Below are 15,097 nucleotides of genomic sequence, written 5' to 3' on the forward strand. Positions count from 1 at the left end.
GCCCCATCCCAACGCACCTTTCTGACTTCCTATGGACATATGGAGAAAATTGAGATATGCCAATTTACACACACACATATTTTGCAGTCTGGCAAGAAGCAAAGATCTCATGGCTACATTCTAGCTGGAGTGATTGGCATTTTGCCAAAGAAGACATGTTTGCAAAGCACCTGAGGGCCAAATCTGAACTTACAATGTAGCAGGGTTCGCAGTAGGCTTTCTTCTCCACTGCATAGAAGGGCTGCCCTCGGAGCTTGTTGCTGCAGATGATGCAGGTAAAACAATCCACGTGGAAGACCTGATCCATGGCGGTGCATCCTGTACCTTCCCCAACTACGTTTTCCCCACAGCGAGCACAGCGGCCTAGAAGAAAAAACGGATTGACTGTTGAGAGCACACCAAGGGACACCTTTAGTACTTCTAAAGAAGCCACTTTGGGGGAGACAGCAGATTTGTAATGTCAGCAGCAGGAATAGGACCACCACTATTGCCATCACCATCACAAGTAGGATCACCAGGATTAGCCACTTCTAGCCCACGTAAGGCAGGAATGATGGGAATTTTACTTGAGTCAGTTGAGGTGCTGACCCCATAGCCAAGGTCACAGTGAGAGAGTAGAACTCAGGCCTCCTGATATCGAGGCCAGTACCCTGCCTCTAATCTCACACTCAAGTGTAAGAGCAACACGATTCAGGATGGTAGGAGAAGGCACAGTCTAGGAAAATCTTCTCCTCGGACAGTCTACATGTCCCATTAGACTGTGAAGGAACCGGGTCCAAACTCAAACTTCAACTCCTTTCACAAAAGCCTGGGTTGTAAAACCTCTGCATCCAGCCCTTGGCATCAGGCAGATTAAAAAGTAGTCCCTTTTATTTTCAGACAGCTCTGACTGCTAGAAAGTTCTTTCTCATATTGAGTCGGAACGCTTCCTCATTCTAACGGCTGCCAACAGTTCCAGTTCTGTCTTCTAGGGCCTCATGAAACAAGTCTCGTCTCTTATACTTGATCCCTTAAGATATTACAATTCAGTAAGCATTGCCTCAAAGTCTGTTCTTAGTTTGAACATCCCTAAACCCTGCAACAGTCCCACAAACTGTAGGGTTTTGAGTCCCTCATGGCTCTGGGTTCTGTAAACTTTTAGCATTCTTAAATTGATCCGTAGGGCATCTGGACCACATACAGACATTAGGTTTAGCTTTAAAAAAATTCACGTTGTTTTAAATGATAACAATAAAACATAATTTAAGAAAAATGCTTATGTTAGTTTGAGGCATTGTGCTGGTTGCAATCTGTATCTGTAACTGGCTCTGTCATGGGAATCCTGAGCCAGAGGTGAGCGCCACATCCAGTTTCCTTTCTTATTCTTTATTTCTACCAAGCTAAAAAAAGTCTTAAGTAATCACGGGTCACTGGGAATGGCAACAGTAATCTGCAGGCTTTTACAGGTAAACTATAGGAAATCTAGTGCTTCATTGTGTCAGGCATTTGCAAGGCAATTTATATACATTAACTCATTGCATATTCACAACCACCCATGTGATAGGTACTGTTATCATCCCTATTTTACAGATGAGGAAACTGAGTCACAAAAATGGTTAATTAACTTCACATCCAAGCAGTCTGGCTTCAGGATCTTAAGCACTGTGCTCTCAGCTCTGCCTAGTTCTGGATTGAACACAGAGCTGACATGATGGACAGACTTCTCACTGAACACCGCTTTCAGCACTCCATCACAGTGGATTGACAACCACTTCACACCTAAAAATGGGAGGGCTAAATGTCTCAACGTGGGAGAAAAGAGGCAAATATATTTCTAATCCTCTCTCGTTGCATTGGCCCTAGAAAATATTTCTTTATATTCTCTTGCAGGATTTGAATCTATCTTTAAAATACAGCCCAAAGTATACAGCGTTTTTCCCCTCTAAGGAATAAGAAATATCAAGTGCCAGAAAAAGAGTTAAATTCTTGGAAATTGAGCAGCCTCCACTATAGTTGCTATTATTATGAAGTCTTGATATCATACTCTTGGCATCTGATAAAAACTTTTGTATAATATTTGTAATAAACTTTGACTTGATTTACAAACTTCTATCCAAGAGTTAACTTGTACCTGTTTTTATTATAAGATGTATAATCTTAGAAAGGTGCCTTTAAAATTTTGGACTTTCATTGCCTTTAGGAATAAAATTAGGTTATTTCACATGGTAAAAAAAAACTTCATTGGTTTACTAGAAAATTCACTGGACTGTATTTGAAAATGATGCTAAAATTCTGAGAGCTTCATGCCACCATCTGACAATACTTCATTACCGAACAGATTTTGGGGTTTATAGGCAAATGGATCATCAATCCATAAGGTCTAATTTTTAAAGAGTCGTCATCATATTTAGTATTCAAACCTTTCCTTTTCAACCGCTTGTGCAAATCATCACATTCATCTCAGTATATACAGATTCATTTCCAATATTTATATTGGAATCTTGTTCACTAAAATTTACATTGGTAATATTAATCTGAAGTGGCATTTATGGTATTATCTTTATTACTATTTTTTTCCACCTTCAACGAATCATATTCAAATCACTGATCTATTTTGCTGAACTGAAGAAATAATGCAATACAACAGTAATAATGAAAAATGTAGGTTTAGCAGCAGCAGAAAAAATATACTAAGGACATGAAAATAATCTGAGTTGAACAGCACTGTTACTTAACAGTGGTTAAACATCACAAATCAACACAGGTTTTGCGGTACAGGTGCAATCTTTAAGAATGTGATGATTATCTAAGAGCATATTGGGTTCCTGTGAAAACCCTAGTTTTACATTTTAAACTTATTAAATGCAGGTCAACAAAAATATTTTTATTTATTCTTCTTTCCCTTTCTAGATGCCAAATTGTACTCTTTGATGGTCTTTCAGGGACTACCAGTGATCTGTGTACCACACTTGGGGAAAAAATTATTCTGGCCAAATGTTACCGACTATTGGTCATGGTGGTCTATGAGGCAGGCAGAGGTAGCAATTCTGATCCAGACTAGGGCTGCCCAAAGTGTAATATCTGGAATCAAGAGCCTGAGCCTAGATGGTTTATGGAGAGTTTGAAAGCTACCCATGAGGATGCGGGAGAGAATTTCAATCACTGCTTAGAGGGAAAGGTCAGAGCAGAGCCCTAAAGGTCAGGCTGAAAAGATAAGCTTTGGAATTCTCATTGTATTCAACTGACATTCCCCAGGTATTTACTCTTTGCCCAGTACTATATTCTGCTTATGTATGATATACAGAAATGGATCAGACAATGTCAGTGCCCTTTACCGTCATTATGAGGCTCTATATATCCCACAATCACATGACAAAATGTGCAGAGTGTTGTATGAGAAAGTGCTATGGAGAAGAGAGAGGAAAATCATATCTGAGGCGACTCAAGAAAGGTTTTGTGGAGAAATAGGCATTTAAACCCAATCTTAAAGGACAGAATTTTGACAGGTGGGGATGGAAGAGACAAAACCATTCTAGTTTCTCCCAAGAGAAAATGAGTGGCTGGGCTTACTGGGTCTAAAAACTCTGCAGTGACCTGGTACTGGCACAACAAGATTTTGTCTCCTCAGTTACGAAAGCAGATGGACCGTATTCACAAGGAACAATCTTCTCCTTTATGTTTTGGAGAATATTCTTCCAGAGAGGGTCAGGCTAATATGCTGGACCCAGACATGACCAGCTCTGCTGCCTCCCATATTTTTCCTATTCTTGGGAGAAATTGGGGACACCAGGCTCGAGGGCAGTCAGTCTGGCACCTTGAAAATCACAAGCACAGAAAAAGAGCAAAGAACAAAAATTAAAAATAGTCTTACACATCAGCAGGATAGAAAAGGTGCCCGAATGTTCCCTTTTCAGATTAACAAAAATTTACAAACTATGCCTTTTAGGGAGGCATTGACAATGGAAAGAAAGTTACTCAAGTGTAGCACATCCTTGCCCCCAAAGGGGCTTACACTGCACATTACTGACAGCACATCACAATCTTAAGCCTATCTTTTAGACACGTATCTCAGCACTTTGAAATGAGAAAAACGAGGGCGGTACAAGACTTGAAGGCACCAGAGCAGGAAGGAAACATAGTTGATTTGGGGACAGTAGGAAGCCCAGGGTCCAGTTCAGACCCGGGGCCGGTAAGAGGAGCTTGTTGGCAAAGCTTAGTCCAGTAAGTTAAAAATTCCAATGACAGAGGATCAGACAGCCTGGGGAGAATTTTGTCAGTGACCTGAGATAACTGAACCAAAAACAAAGCTTGTTTATATATCATTATTTATTATATATCTATTGCTTTACATAGACTGTAAAGCTAGTCATGGATTCTTCTCTACCCTGCTTCCCCACCCGCCCCCCCAACTATAGCAACCTCTGCAATGTCTCTGAAACACTTCCTTTCTGCCAGAGCCTACTGCTTAAATAGAGCTTCATTATCTTTCATCTTTCATGGGCCATTGCAATGGCTTCTTGATGGTTCTACTATCTCTGATTTACTTCCTCTGACAGATGGAAAGGCTTTAAGGAAGTCTAAGTACTTGAGCTAAGTCTGGAAGGTTACACAGTTTTTGAACAAGCTGTTTTTAGGAATGGCATGGGGGGACGGTGACATTCGAGGTAAATCAACAGGTTGAGAAGGGAGGTGGAGTAGCGAGATATGGGCCCTCGTATTTAATGGTTCCAGCTTTCTCTTTTCATAATGTGAATTTCTTTCCTTTAGAATGTGAAAACATTTCATTAAAAAATATTTTCCTTGTTATCATTACACCATTAATACAACAGGCCATAAAGACTCTTTAGCAAATACTGATTGTTTTTGAGGTGGGACCAAAAACGTCCATAACCACTTTAAGAGTTGGTGACATGCTGATCAGGGGTGACATACTCCCAAACCTGAGTATTATTCAACAACAAAAGTAAAATACGGGGCTTGCCCAGTGGTGCAGCGGTTAAGTTCACACATTCTGCTTCAGAGGCCCCGGGTTCGCCGGTTTGGATCCTTGTCAAAACATGCTGTGGCAGGTGTCCCACACATAAAATAGAGAAATATGGGCACGGATGTTAGCTCACGGCCAGTCTTCCTCAGCAAAAAGAGGAGGATTGGCAGCAGATGTTAGCTCAGGGCTAGTCTTCCTTAAAAAAAAGTAAAATAGTAAATTTATGCAGACACCAAACCAGCTCACATTTGTCTTCAGGTTCTCCTTGCTTTTAAATAGAAATTTTAGGCATAAGCAAAATTAATACTCTATCTTTAAATATGATAACAAATTGAAACTCTATATGCCATTTTTTGATATATCAGCTTTCTCATTAAGCACCTTTTAAAATATATTCTGAACAAAGTCCTGTTCCAAAAGTTGAATCAATAAGGTTATAGCAGGGCAGTGAAATGATGGTAAAATATTCCTAGAATCAAAGCTTGCTCTATTTTATCCTACATATGGCCACTGGAGTTATCTTCCTAGAGCACAGCCTCCATTAAGCTGATTCAGAAATTATCTTCCATTGAAGATACAAAAAGATAATGGAACAAGTTTGCATTCTTTATCTGACAGGTCCACATGACATTCACTGAGGGTTCTAGGATGATGGCATTTTCTAATCACCAAAGCTTTTATTTTATGGAACCCTGTAGTATTAACGCATGTAATAATAGACATTATTTTTATAAATTGTTCTTTAAATTGCTTAAGTCCTAGGACAGTGATTCTCAACCTTGCCTGTATGTTGGAATCACCTGGAGGAACTTTAAAAAAGTATGATCTCTGGGTCTCAGCTCCAGAGATTCTGATTTCACGGGTTTGAGGTGGGAGGTCTTGGGACTGGAACGTTTAAAAGCTCTCCAGGTAATTTTAACGTTCAGCCAAGTTGAGCCACTGTTCCAAGGGGTGCCTATTTCTGTACCGCTTGTCAGGATAACAGCTGACTAGTATCGCCCAGTTTCATCTGCATGAAAAACAGTTCAGGGACAGACTGTTAACAATGAGTTGGCTGAAAAAAAGAAATTTCTGTGGCATCATAATATACATTGCTTTTCACCAACAAGAGTAATCTTCCTAATGCTGTCCCTTTATGTCTTAGTTTAGAGAGTTTTTGATGGCTTTCCGCCCACTGATAACACATATGAACAGAATCCGTTAAGTTTTCTCATAAAATATTTTGCTGGCATTAAGCCAGAGAAAGCTGTTCACTTATATTAATTAGAAGAGCTCCTATAGAAGAGGCTTCCTTGTGTCATAAATGAATTTATCATATGGTATAGCTGGATGGTCTCAGACAATACAGAACCCACAGAGAATGTCAACTGAGAGCTACGTGAGGTGTGATATCACATATTACATCATACATCAAATTGAGCTTTGTTTTCTTGGACTCTGCCTTTAAATAACGTAGCAATATTCAGTCTCCTGTGGTTACTGCAATTTAGTTCTGTAATCCTTATCCTATCTTAAAAGCTAGATGGTAGGATACATCAGTTCAGTCACTCTGCTTGTGTATACATAGCTGCATTATACTCCTTCACTATGTTATTGCTTAGACGGTGCTTGCAGATTCAAAGGGCACATGGATGTCAGGGAGAAGGAGGTGGCAGGCAGGTGGCTGTCCCCCGCCTTCTCTTCTCTATACTTTCTCTCTGTCTCACACACACATGTGCACAGACAGACAACAGGAAAACGAGCAATGGCTGCTCCAGTACTAGGACCAGTGCTAGACATATGAAGCTTTCTGAAAGAGACAAAGTAAGAAACGTTTTAGTACAAAATAAGAAATTAAGCTAGGGTAACAACAACAACAGAAAGCCAAATAGAACAAACAAATCCCCAAAATTGCCAGCACAGTTCAGGACTGAATGGACAAAGGCCTGGGCAATAACCCTCACGAGGAGGAGGGAAGGCTGAGGTGACTACTGATAAAAGGAAGTCTAACAGGAGGTGATTCATTTATAGATATATATTTGCTTAGGTTGGACCTTCAAGTAAGGAGGTAACCTGGGAGGGGGAGTCCCACATAGGGTTGCAAAGCAAGCATGTTTCACTGATTTAAATATACTGCATTGTGAAGAAGCATAACAAAAACATAAAAGAAAATTATTGAGTTTTCTTCTCTGTGACAGGCACTGACCTAAGCAATCTACATACATTCTCTCCTTTAGTCCCATCAACCCATATCTATTCTTAGACAGATAAGAAACCTGAGATTAAGTCACTCAGCTGGCCAAGGTCTCAAAGGGAGAAAGAGGTAGAGCTGGAATGGGAAACAGGTTAGACTTCTAAAGCCCATCTTTTGATTCAGCATGTGTTTTCCTATGAATACATTTTATCATTCAATCATAGCTCTGATGTTTTCAGCATTGCTTAGGCGTGGGGCCCATTCTCACTCCCAGGGAAAGGAGGAGAGCCAGCACAGCATCGCCTCTCCAATCCCCCAAGTCTCCCAGCCTCAGGAGCGCTCAGTGAACGTCAGGATCTGCTATAGGTGGGGAAGTCAGTACAGGTGAGCGTCCTTGGGAGAGGATCTGGAAGTGTTGAACCTCAAACCCTGGCTTCCCACCAGGAAATCTTTAAAAAAAAATACTGACGCCCATGCTCCACTTCTAGAGATTCTGATCTGTTTGGTCTGGGGTGGGGCCTTGAAATAACAATGCTAACGTGCAAAGGGTTTGAGAACCATGGCTCTAAAATGGAACTGTCTGTTTATGCGTTGCACCGAGTGTAGTTCGTCCTGGAGTGTTCTTAGAAAGCAATGACAGCTAGGACCAAAAGCCCTGGCCCTCCAGAGCTATCTCCTAGGAAAGGGCACTTTGCTGGGCTGATGGAGGCAGTGAGTTGGGCACCGTGTACCCTGGCCCCAGCCTTCACTAAACTAATCAACATACACATGCACAGTAGTCAGGTCAACGACTTTGTGACAACTTCTATTTTGAGGAAAACCAGCACAAATAAAACCAACAATAACAACAACAACAAAAGCAAAACGAAAAACAACATGGCTTTGCCGTTTGGGATATAATACATGGTACCTTTTAAACAAAGTTATATATCACATGGTGCAAAGGCAATCAGACAGAACTGCGAGTCTTGCCTGTGTTACTCCCTAGCTATGGGAGCCTAGACAAGTTTCCTATATTTTTTGAGCCCGAGGTCCTTGTTTTCAAAACAAGCAACTAAGTAGACTCCCTCAAAGGACAGGTGGTCCTAGCTGAGTCATCTATCCTGCCATTCTGCCAACCCCTCAACAAACACACTTACTGAGTGCCTATTGTGTGCCAAGTATTGCATGGTGGTAACCTTTTCTCAGCCTCTGTAGAAAGGAGATGACGATGACTGCCTTAACTCCCTGGCCATGAAATTCAATGAAACTTACAGCTACAAAATGCTTCTTTCTCCCTCCAACCACAGGAGGTATAGGACAACTTCAAAATGAAGCATTACGACGAGGATCAGAGATGTATGCTCTGGACCCTCTAAAGATGATGGTCAGTGTGGGGATAAAAGAGGCAGCTGCAACTGTGAGGCAGTTCTGCAAGATTTATATTTACCAATATGTTTACTAATAGAATTTCGTTAGAAATTCAATCCCAATCCTGAAAAAATTTGTGGACCCCAGGGTGATGATAATTGTCAATATTTTATTCAACACTTATGGTCTGCCAAACATTGTTTGAAGTATTTAAATGTATTATCTCATGTAATCCTTCCACGAATCGGAGGCCATGGGTCATATCATTATCTCCATCATAGTTGAAGGAATGGCACCCTAGAGAGAAGAGACAACTCGCCCAAGGCCACAGTTAAATACTGAAGCTAGAATTGCGGCCCAGGCAGTCCGGCTTAGAGCCCACTTAACTTGCCCTCTAACCTGGCTTTTTTTTTCTTTCACTTTAGAACTCTAAAATTCCTATAAACATCCGGGCTGGCAGGCAGTTTATATAAACCTTACAACATCCCCGACAGGAATATCAGTATCAATTTTGGCTAAAGCAAGAATTCTCTTCAAGTTAATTTTTATACATAGGTATTTTCATATTCCCACTCAATTTTTAATCTATTCTACTATATTTAAAATTCATTTCATGATTATCTGTTAACAGAAAGAATCAATATTTACTAGTACTGTTATAACTGCTACTGCAACAATTATTTCTGACTTAGGATTCGAATCTGCTCTGTGATAGCTCTCATGGGAATTTGTGTCTCCCTCAAGCTCCACTCAAAGCTGAAGAAGCTTTAAATTTGCCCCGTTACTTTTAGGTTCTTTTGGTGGGAAATCTCCAAATTTATTCTAGTTATTTAAAAGCAAACCTAATGCTGAGGTAATGCAAGAGGGTGTTTCTAACGCTGTTGCAGTTCAATGCCCAACAACAGTCATGAGCTGCTTAGGATGTTAACGAGTACTTCTTACATTTATCCAGCGCTTTATAATATTAAATGTACTTTCTCACCTGATGCTACCAAAAAGAGCACAAAATGAAAGTCATAACTAACATTACTTCTTTTACACTTCTGATATATGAAGATTGAGAGTAATCCTGCAAGTTCACAGAAAACTTCATCATTTCCATGTTCTCATTTGAACCTTACAGTAATTAAAAGCTAGATAAGACAATTATACTCATTTAGCAAATGAGTTAACCTAGGAATAACCGTCTGTGTGATTTGGGAGGTAGATAAGCAGCACTCGAACTTAAGCTCAGTTCATCTGGCCCCAAGTCTAGCAGTCTTTGAGCTGGACCACATTACCTGCACATGTGGTGCTGGACCCGGAGATGGATGATATTCTCACCTGACACTACATCCCGGGGAAGCCAATTAGTCTTACTTGGGTTTTCCCTTTTCTACTTAGTGCTGAAATGCCCATAATACATTATTAACAGGATTTAAAAAGTCCTGGAATGTAAGAGCATGTGGAAAACTTAGAAAGCATCCAGTCCAACCTCATTTACAGATGCAAAAGCACAGGCTCAGAGAGAGGCAGTGCCTTAATTAAGATGCAATGGCAAGCCGACAGCATTGATGAGACCTGAATCCAGGCGTTCAGGCTCTTAGTAGAGTGGTCTTCAAGCTACACAGAACTCTCTCCCAAGCGTGCTCCCTCAAATATTCGTTTCTTTCCACTAGTAGGCGCTGCTGCCTGAGCACAAGGAATTTCTCCCTCTATATATGGTAAAATTTCGTTGTAAATGGGAGTATTGCGTAGGACACTGCAGTCCACAAGGATGACTCCTACACCACTGCAGAACAAGGTTAACTCCATTACCATCTGAACCAGCACAGCCATTCCATTTCTATCTGAGACACCCTGGTATGTTCTGGATTTGTACATCTGTGTCTGAAAATCAAAGGAATGGCAGCAGGATGTGGGGGAGTGGGGTTTGCAGAGGTACCTCAGAGCCCAAGAAGGCCAGGCTCTGGTCCCTGTTTGACCTTAGCTGGTCTGAACTGATTTGTTTTGTACAGTGGAGTTATGTTTAATATTTACTGGGTAGAAGGTTTCCAGTTTTATTTTGTTACTTGTTTTTTGTAAGAATAAAAAACTTGAATGGAATAAGTGGTAGATTTGTGGTTTGAAGAACTGGGTTCTAATCCTAGCTCTACTATATATATGCTCTGTGACTTTAGGCAAACTACTTGATCCATCTGAGACAGTGCTAGGTACCTTGATAGCAATCCCAGCCCTAGGAGACTCAAAGCGTTACTGGGAAGAATACATGTATTGAATTATAAATGACAATAAAATGTAAGGAATTCCTTTAAGACACATCACTACAAGATAAATTTTGTTATGAATATTGATATAAATCACATGCACAATAGAGCAGAAGGTACCTATATATCTGGGGCTTCCATCAGAGATCACAGTCTAAGGAATTCCTATGCAAAAGCTACAAGATGGATTGCAGTACTGGATGTGCGTGGATAGATTTTGAGGCTCTAAGCGTCTTGGAAATGCTGGTGATGCTGTTTATTTTCTCAGTGGAGTGGGCAGATGGATGCCATGAATGTTTGACACATGATGCTACATCAGAGCTCAGAGGGAGACCCAGGCACAGAGTCTTAGACCTCAGGCCATCTTCGCCCTTGGGTGTCTATAAAATCCTTGTTGCTAAACTGCAATCTGCATCAATTCCATTTCTGGCACTTGCATAGCAACACTGAGCTCTCTGAGCGCTGAAGTGACGTCTTGGGAACAGTTATTAATACACGTATGTATGCACACAGTATGTGAAAATATGCAAGATTGAAAGCGATTAGTGTATTACTTTTAGGTAATACTTCTCCACCGGGACTATGCTCCTGGAAAAATTCCTCTCTCTCTCAAGAAGCTTCCACAGTCGTCTGCTATGACTTACCAGAATGTTTGGGATAAAAATGGTGTCAATTTTAAGGAAACACACTTCTCAATTTTCTTTGTTAACATCTGAATAAAACATGAGAAGGTTCCTACATTTCCCCCCTCCCCTTTCATTCAGAGAATAAGTCCCTTCACAATCTTGCTTTGTGTGAGAGAGGAAATAAATAGCCACCCTTCTTTGCCACCTCCAGATTAGCAGAATCACTGGATTTAAAAGTAGAAGAGTTTAAATTCCATTCTAATAAACTCTACTAGCTTTTATTATTTCTACCACGTAGCACAATGTTTTATAATAAGAAGAGAGCAAGAAATCGGCATTTCTACTTGGTAGGAGCTTATAGGGCTATGAGACCAGGAGAGCGCTGCAGAAGAAAGGCATAGAAAGTTCTACAGGAAGGATTTGGTTGGGATTAAAGGAACTCTTTCTGGACCATATGAGAGTTTGGAAAAACGGAACAGTTCCTTTAGAAGCCATGTACCTGGGCTGGGCATATATTTTCTTTCTTCTCTTATAAAAGGAATACACTGAATCAAGCATTTTTCTAAGCACCTTCCCAGTTTTCAACTTTTCCTTCTAAGACAGATTTTATACGATGAGCGTGCAATTGAAGTTAGATTATGGCTGCCTGAGGGTAAAGAGAATCTGCCCAATGGTGATCTTTAGACAGCCCTTCAAGATCCCAAATTTGTTGAAACACTATAAAAGTTAGGAAATAAGAAACAAGAAAACCAGGCAATAGGCATGTTCTATTTATGTCAGCAGAGTATTTCTGGGCAATTCCTCTTGTACCAACATAGTTTCCATTTTTAGATTATCATATTCGGTAAATACACTTAATTTTTACAGGATGACTAATACCCAAGTGCCTAATAACTAGTTAGATAAGTCAAGGACTCTCTCTTACTAAGGCTTATAGGGAGCTCCCAGAAACTATGTAAATTCACAGAAACTGCACAAAAACAGATAAGTGCAGTAATGGGTTCTTGCATCAGTTCCTGCTGCATGCTTTTATTTGTAGTTCTGTCTTGGGCAAGAGATACCACATGAGGGGAGTGCAAAGTTGAAGGTCTTTAGCAAAAATTTGGACTGTAAACACAGCTTGGCATTATCAGCATTCTGTTAAGTTCAAAGAAGAGAGAGTTACAACAAATACAGCTTGCTTTATTTCTGAAACAAAACTGTGCACATATTTGTGGCCATACTACTAATTAACCTGTAGATTGTTCCTTTCATCTATTCAGTGTGCTTTTCTCCCCCCATTACAACATGTTGGGGTTATTTTTTCCCATCTGGAATATACTCAAACTGTTCTCTTATAGGCACTAGAGAGTAGAACAATACAAACAATGAAGGGACTGGAGAGACTGGCTGCTACAGAAAGATTAAAGGAGCTGTATATGCACATAAAACGAGGCTGAAGGATGACTAAGGAGTGCCATGAGGACGGTCTATAAATACTCGAAAGGTGTAAACACCGAGTGATAATTTAGCTTGGTGCAGGTGGTACAACTGGGAGTGATGGTGCATCTTAAAGAAAAGGGAAGATCTCTATTAAAGAAAACATTTTAAATGTATACAATGTTATGGATGGGATACAGCAAAATTGGAACAGAAGGGTAGTTGAGAAAGCAATGGAATAGGAGTCAGAAGACATGAGCTTATGGGTTGACTTTACCCTATATAGCTGTGTGGCCTTGAAAGGTCATTTAACCACCATGGGCCTCCAGTCCCTCTTTGGTAAATTAAAGTGTGAACCAGAATTAGAGATTTTTAAAGTGTGCTCCAAAGAACCCTAAGGGTTCTAAGGATTCAGCTGTACTGGATCCTTGGGATGGGAAGAAGAGAGGAGGGGAGTGTGACTGATGAGAGCCCCTTTATGAGTTTCATCTCTATACCACCAACTCCCTCAAAATAATTTTCCAGGAATTTACCAACAAAAAAAGTTTGCACAAGAAATTTACAAGCTTCAAATTTAAGAAAGATCAATTTTAGACTCATTCCTGTTCAAAAGACTCTTGAGAAGGCAGAAGACTCATCAACGTTACACTTTCACAAAATGTTTATTGAGTACCTACTATGGGCCAACATAGAAGATACAGAAGAAAGACAGATATGCCCTTGTGGAACGCACATTCCAAACACAACTTTTCTATAGGATTGCCAAAAATTCATAAATGAATAGAGGAATAACTCCTGTAATTCCCTGTAAGATTGAAAATAATTAATTCAATTTAACATTTATTGAGCAGCTATCAACCCTTATGACTCAAGATCAATAATGTAGAGGGTGAACATTCACATTAAACAGATATTGAGCGCTTACTGCATGTCAGGCACTGTGTGTCAGACTAGGAATCTTCAATTTCTATCCCAGTCGCCCCTCAGTCACGTGTCTTTGTGCACAACCAACACAGCTATAAGCACAGCCTGACTCCTACTCCAAGGTGCTACTAGAGTCAGTTGTATTTGATCCCAAACCTATTCATACCATTTGAACTTACTGTAATTATGCTATTTAATTAACTGTTAGGTAAATTAATAAAAATTTATTAAAATTAGTAAAAATGTTTTAATTTTTAAAAATAATATCTAAGTAGAATGCTTTGGAAAAGTTCCATAAAGACATTTAGGAAAAAAAAAAGATAAATTGTTCAATTAAGTATGAATAAGCAACTTAAAAATATTAGGGGAAAATAATCTTAAAAATCTCCAAGCATTCTGCACACACAGTTTTACAAGTGTCTTTAGGTTCTTGCTCTCCTTTGAAGGAACACAAACTGGAAATTGTAGAGGAACCATTATGACATTATGCGCTGTGACTCACACCAGACACAAGGCAGCCTTCACTCAAATACCTTTGGCCATATTACCAAAAAAAAAAGGTGATATGTGCTTTTCATTGTTTATTTATTAAAATAAATTTTATTGAGGTATAATTTACATGTAATACATGAACCCATTTTATAATTTTAAGAAATTTTGATAAATTTGATAAATTTTAAGAAATTCACAGGCCCTGTAAATACCACCATGATCAAGTTCAAGAGCATTCCCAAACCTCAAAAAGTTCCCTTGTGCCCCATTAGAGTCAATCCTCTCCCTCAGCCTCAGAAAATCACTGATTGTTTTCTGTCACTGTAGATTAAATTTGCCTTTTCTAGAATTTCATAAAAATGGAATTATATACTATATACTCTTTTTGGGGGGAGGGGGCAGAAAAGGGGTCTGGATGCTTTCACTCAGTGTAATGTTTGTGAGGTTTACGCATGTTGCTATACTTATGGGTAGTTCATGTCCTTATTACTAATGGGTAGCATTCCACTGCAAAAATATAGCACAATTTGTCCTTTCACCTGTTGATTGATATCTGAGTTGTTTCCAGTTTTTGGCTAGGGCAAATAAAGCTCCTAGGAACTTTTGTGTACAAGTCTTTTTATGAAAAGAATCTTTTTTTTTTTTGTCTGGACTCATTTCTCTTGGGTCAATATATGGGAGAAGAAATTCTGGGTCATATGGCAAATATATGTTTAACTTTTTAAGACACTACCAAATTGTTGTCCAAAGTGGTTGTACCATTTTACATTGTCACAGCAATGTATGAGAATTCCACTTGCTCCATCTTTTGGTTAACACTTAGTAATATCCTTCTTTTAAATCTTAGCCATTCTCATCAATGTGTAGAGGTACTTCATGGAGTTTTAATTTTTACTTCTCCGAA

The 15,097-nt window shown here is 39.6% G+C and overlaps 1 protein-coding gene across 22 annotated transcripts in view; it reads right to left on the minus strand.

Moving 5' to 3' along the window:
* LPP (LIM domain containing preferred translocation partner in lipoma) overlaps positions 1-15,097 on the minus strand; it is a 655,109-nt gene that overhangs the window by 113,671 nt on the left and 526,341 nt on the right. For all 22 annotated transcript variants that reach the window (XM_070509219.1, XM_070509220.1, XM_044771277.2 and 19 more), the window contains one exon: positions 194-363. In XM_070509219.1, the coding sequence (XP_070365320.1) occupies positions 194-363 (170 nt within the window). The remainder of the gene's footprint in view (positions 1-193; positions 364-15,097) is intronic.

The sequence above is a fragment of the Equus asinus genome, chromosome 5 (assembly GCF_041296235.1).
Source record: "Equus asinus isolate D_3611 breed Donkey chromosome 5, EquAss-T2T_v2, whole genome shotgun sequence".
Lineage (NCBI taxonomy): Eukaryota > Metazoa > Chordata > Mammalia > Perissodactyla > Equidae > Equus > Equus asinus.